At 35.3% G+C, this 6120-nt stretch overlaps 1 protein-coding gene across 1 annotated transcript; it reads left to right on the top strand.

The window, feature by feature from the left end:
• The first annotated feature begins 392 nt into the window (after positions 1-392).
• Positions 393-5699, top strand: LOC107285960 (vomeronasal type-2 receptor 26-like). Its single transcript, XM_015814242.1, has 4 exons — positions 393-629; positions 1123-1277; positions 3117-3226; positions 4795-5699. Exons 1-4 carry the CDS (start codon positions 393-395, stop codon positions 5697-5699), a joined length of 1407 nt encoding a protein of 468 aa, XP_015669728.1.
• Positions 5700-6120: the final 421 nt, after the last annotated feature.

Here is a 6120-nt window from a genome sequence, read left to right as displayed (position 1 = left end):
TTAGTTTTTTGTAGCAAGTCAGACAAGAACTATAAGAATTACATAAAATGATTTTAAATTTAAATTGTGTACTGATGTATTGAATATGAGATCTGGGTTTTTTTGCAGATAAAGATACTTTCCAGGGAGCACAACAGATTGATGATAGAGTAACTGGAGGGCGAATTAAAAAAGAGTATCCCAAACTGTGCTAAACCTTGTAAAATACCTGCTTCAGCACCATAATCTGGATAGCCCAGTCCAATATATCAGAGATCGATTTAAGCCATGATTCAACAAAAAAGTGAACAATTTTCAAAAGGAAATGCAAACAACATTGCAATCAATTCAGGAATAGAACATGATGACTGAACCTTCATTGCATTGCAATAGAATCTGCCCTTTTTGGGAATATGTCAGAATCTAGGAATGGGGGAAAGATTCCCAGCCATATGAAACAGATGCCCACCTTAACACCAGACCAGGAGAAGATGATGCAATTGGCCAAAGATTTCCCCAGCCATTTCCTCATTTTGCGTCCTGGCTTTGTGGCCAGAAATGCCATCACCACCATGATAGTCTTGGCCAGCATAAAGAAGATACAAGGAAACAAGGAGACAAGAAGCAATTTGGATAAGATAAATGAGCAGGTCTTCAATATAAACTCACAATTAGAAAATTCTCAACAAATGATTACAAAGAATGAGCAAAAAATCCAGAAAATGGAAGAGAAATCAGAAGAAACTGAGAAAAAGATGGAGGAAATAAAAGAAGAAAATCAAAGATTAGCACAGGCAAATAAAAGCCTGGAAGATACAATCACAATACTGGAAATGGAAAAAGTGTCACACTTTTTAAGACTACAGAACATACCTGAAGATAAGGAGGAAGTCCTAACAGAAATGATTACTAATTTGTTTGCTGAGGCTCTAGAAGTGGAAAAAAAAATGAGCCACTGTTGTATAGAAAAAAAGAAATTGTGGTCTTGAACAGATCCCTAGGAGGATAAGAGATTCTCAAAAATACTACCAATTTTTGATTATAAAATTAAATGAAAAAGGAGTGAATTTCAGATGGTTGGTCCTGGAGGGAATATTAATAAATTGGGATATGAAAACATATAGATTGGACTCCATCTTTAAGGCAACAGAGTTCTATGAGACATATAGAAGTTTTCTTGAAGAGAAAACACAAGAACCACAAGAGGATAGGGAAGATGAAATACAGAGAAAGTTAGTAACAGAAGAGACACCCATACAAAGAGAAGAAGAAGAAGAAAACGCAGATCAAGAAAGAGAGTAGGTGATAAAAGAACAGAGACAGGAAAGGTCCACTAGGTGAATAAAACCTAAATATAAGTAAAGAAGATGGAGAAAGAAAGTGGAATTTTCTCAATGAATATAAATGGATTGAACTCCCCATCAAAAAGAAATATTTTTGCATGATTACGGAAACTAAAAATAGATATAATTTGTCTCCAAGAAACACATATAAAAAAACAACACTATAAATTGCTGGAATGCCCCAAAATTGGGAAACTTTATTTTACATCAGCACATCAAAAGAAAAGAGGAATCACTTTATATATAAAAGAGACATTGGAATCCAGACAGGTCTACTCAGATGAAGAAAGAAGAATCCTAATGGTAGAAATAATGATAAATCAAAAACAGATACTGATGGTAGCAATATATGCACCAAATAACAAACAAGAAGAATTTTATCAAAAATTACACAGGAAAATATTAGAAATGGAACATCAAAACATTTGCTTGATAGGAGATTTTAATGCAATTGTAGATAGAAAATTAGATTATAGAAGCAGCAAAGGAGGGAAAAAGGGAAGAAAGATAGAACGACAGAAGAAATTTCCATAGATGGAGACAGTGAAACATAAATTAAATTTAATAGAGTCAGAAGAATTGACTCTACAAATAAAAAGGGTAAAGCAAAACTTTTTTGAAAATGCAAACAAGCCGGAAAGATGGTTGGCATGTAAACTGAAAAAAGAAAGAGAGAAGAAACTGATAATAAACTACAAGATGAGAAGGGTAACTTCCAATTTCAAACCGATGCAATTAAAAAAACCAAAGAATTTTATGAAAAATTATATGATGTAGAAGGAGTTTCTCGAGAAAAAATGATACAATACTTGGAAAATGCAAACCTACCAAAAATACCAGAAAACCTAAAAAATATATTAAATGAAAAAATTACAGTGATGGAAGTGATAGAAGCTATAAAAAAACCAGAAAAACGATAAAACCCTAGGACCGGATAGGCTACTCGCAGAGGCTTACAAATGTCTACAAGATACATTAAACCTACGAATGAAGGAAGTATGTAACGAGATATTATTAGAGGCCAAACTACCAAACACAGGGATGGAAACAAGTATTAATTTAATATCAAGAGAAGATTCAGATTTGTCACAGATAAAAAATTATAGACCAATATTATTATTAAATGTGGATTATATTTTTTTGCCTCAATAATAGCAGAGAGATTGAAAAGGTTCTTGACTGAAATTACTACTGTTAGATTAGCAAAAATGTTTAAAAATACTTGGTGAGAAAAGAGGAGTTTACAATTCAAACCTGAGTTACACAGATTTTCTTCTATTGAATCATTCAATGATTTTTCAGAACTGGAATCTTCTTTGAGACTGAATTGATAGTAAATTGAGATCTAAGCAATACAAATTATAACAAGGCAGAGGAAATGTTGCGACAGATGGTGTTCTAGCAATTGCTAAGATAAGACGAAGTAACCCTTTGCTTTCCATGCTTTGGACTAGACTTTCCACAGTTTTGTATCCTTGACCAGTTGGCTGAAGCTGATAGGATCTGAAGCCCAAATGCAGAAAAATTCCAGGATAATGATGACTGGACTGGAGAGTCAACAGCTTTTTCTGAACATTAAGGGGACTCTGAGATCATAGCCTGCTGAAATGAAACTGCTAGTGGAGAAATTTCACTAAAACAAAAATGTTTTCATTGTATTTGGAAAAAGATCTTGAAAGTACCTTCTTGAATTCATGAACCCACTTTGGTGCTCACTTCCATTTTTAGAAGTAATCCCTTCATTCATACATTTCTCTGATTTTTTTTTTCTGTTCAGAAGGCCCCCTTTTCTAGGTGTACGGAAAGTTGCCTCCCAGGATATACCAAGCTGATGAGAGAGGGAGAACCAGTTTGCTGCTTTGACTGTTCTTCGTGTATGGAAGGAACTATCTCTGTGCAGGAAGGTAGGTAATTCAAGAACAAAGAAGCAGCACCAGTCTTTTATTCTATGGAGGATATAGTACCAATAACAATTGCAGTTATACATATATTGCTTCATAGTGCTTTACAGCATGCTCTAAGCAGTTTACAGAATCAGCATATTGCACCTCAAAAATCTGAGTCCTCATTTTACTGACGTCGAAAGGATGGAAGACTGATTCAACCTTGAGTTGATCAGTATCAACTCCAGGCTGTGGGCAGAGTTAGCCTGCAATACTGCATTCTAATCACTGTGCTACCACGGCTCTGATATTAGCAAGATTTGTTCTCATATACCAATATGTTACATCTAGACTCAGGAAAAAGACTAAAAACACTGCAAGAACTGTTCAGTGAAGGTAAAATTTACCATGGTAGATGCTTTCACAAGTTGCTGAAACAATAACAAGCAATCTTGAAAAAGACTGAGACCTTAAGAAATACGACAGCATTTGAAACACATATACAAAACAAGATTTATGATTAAGAACCATATATAAATTGTTTTTGAAATACAACATGGGGATGGAAAAAATAAACATTTTTATGATAAAATGGATGCAAAATGTAAAACAGTTGATCACAATACAAAAATGAGAATAGCTTTCAAAAAGAAAAATACAGAAAATTCACACCAAGTTATAATTTAAGGGGAAATTGCTGCAAAATGTTTTTCAAGTGTTCTACAACTACACCAACAATTGCAAAATAAACAAATAATAGAACATTAACCCTAACCCTCACCTCAGACACTACTAAGATATTTTTTCTGGCAGTTGCAAGAACTAATTTAGGAGAGAATTGGAAAAATAGATATTTTGTCAGTGATGTTAGATTGGGAGGTCAATTTGCAGAATATGCAGCAATAACACAATTGACAATGCCTACAGCAGTGATTCTTGGCAACATTAAGTCATGTGGACATGAACTCCAGAATTCCTCAGGAGCCATGGAATTCAGGGAATTGGGGAATTATGGCTGAGGAATTCTGGGAACTGAAGTACACGTCTTAATGTTGTGAAGGTTGAGAAACACTGATCTACAGTATCTGTGATGAAGTTTAAGCAACTTTTAAAAAGAATAGCTCTCCTATGTGGAACACATTGAACAGCAGGATATATTTAAAGCTTTAGTACATGATTTTTAACTAGGAAGTTGTGAGATGAATCAAAACTAATATCAGATGCCAGTAAGAATCTTTACACTTTAAAGTAAAACACACATACACAGAAAAACAAATAGATTATGTGTGGAAGTGATGTGTTTGTGTGTGTGTGTTTATTCTACTCACAGCTTGAGGAAATAACAAAAGGGAAGAATGTTTTCCAAAAACATAATTATCTACTTTATTCATGCTTAGTAATTAAGCATTTTCCCTTGCATTTTATTATTCTAATAATATATTTAAAGAGAGAGAGAGAGAGAGAGAGAGAGAGAGAGAGAGAGAGAGAGAGAATCTTTATTGCTCTATCTATATCCTGCTTCTGGTCGGTTGGTCATGATGTGCTGAATGTCATTGAATCACTATTTAAAAAGCAGTTGTGTTTTACAGATGTAGCCCAATGTGCAAAATGTCCAAATGACCACCTTTCCAACAAGAAGCGGGATCAGTGTGTCGCCAAAGTTATAACTTTCCTGTCCTACAGAGAAAACGTAGGTGTCATCCTGGCTGTCTCTGCCCTTTTTTTGTCTCTTACCACTGCCTTAGTTCTAGGAATTTTTATTAAATATCGAGAAACTCCCATAGTCAAAGCTAACAACCGTGATCTCACCTACATTCTGCTGATCTTTCTCCTGCTTTCCTTCTTGACTTCCCTTCTATTCATTGGTCAACCCAAGAAAGTGACATGCCTTCTTCGACAAACTGCCTTCAGTATTGTTTTCTCAGTTGCTGTGTCATCCTTGCTGGCCAAGACTATCATGGTGGTGATGGCATTTCTGGCCACAAAGCCAGGAAGCAAAATGAGGAAATGGCTGGGTAAATCTTTGGCCAATTGCATCATCCTCTCCTGCTCTGGTATTCAGGTGGGCATCTGTTTCATATGGCTGAGAATCTTTCCCCCATTCCCAGATTCTGACTTATATTCTCAAAAAGGGCAGATCCTACTGCAATGCAATGAAGGTTCAGTCATCATGTTCTATTCTGCCCTTGGCTACTTGGGCTTTCTGGCTTCCATCTGTTTCTTGGTGGCTTTTCTAGCCCGAAAACTACCAGGGGGTTTCAACGAAGCCAAGTGGATCACCTTCAGCATGCTGCTCTTCTGCAGTGTTTGGGTTTCTTTTGTCCCCGCCTACCTGAGCACCAAAGGAAAATACATGGTGGCTGTGCAGATCTTCTCCATCCTGACCTCCAGCCTCGGCTTACTCGGCTGCATCTTTGTCCCCAAATGTTATATCATCATTCTGAGACCTGACATGAACGCGAAGGAGCATCTAATGATGAAAAACAATGAGTGATCTTGATTTTGGCAGTTATATTTTATCCAAATTATTGCTAAATTAAAATAAGATATTGCAAACAGTTATTTGTTCAAAGAATTTTTTCTTCCTCCCATGTGATTAATCTTACTATCAATAAATAGCATAGTGAAGGTTATTGATGTTTCCTCCACCAATTTAAAACCATGCCTTTTGTCTTCTAACCTACATTTCTTCAATATCCATTCAATGTATGAGATTAATACATAAGAGAGGAGAATACAGTGTTGTCTCATTTCTTTACTGATCTGGGATCATACTGTTTAACTCTGTTTTGTTCAGAGTCTGGCTTCGAGTCCTTGTGTAAATTTTTTAAAAGGACAAAGAGATATTGTCAGATTGTCATTTCTCAAAAAAATTCCATATCACAACATAATTTCTTTTAATTATTCATTTATTT

The sequence above is a fragment of the Protobothrops mucrosquamatus genome, unplaced genomic scaffold (assembly GCF_001527695.2).
Source record: "Protobothrops mucrosquamatus isolate PMUCROS unplaced genomic scaffold, P.Mucros_1.0 scaffold_84, whole genome shotgun sequence".
Classification (NCBI taxonomy): domain Eukaryota; kingdom Metazoa; phylum Chordata; class Lepidosauria; order Squamata; family Viperidae; genus Protobothrops; species Protobothrops mucrosquamatus.
Note: the sequence above shows the minus strand (reverse complement) of the source record. Positions and strands in the feature narration are given on the sequence as shown.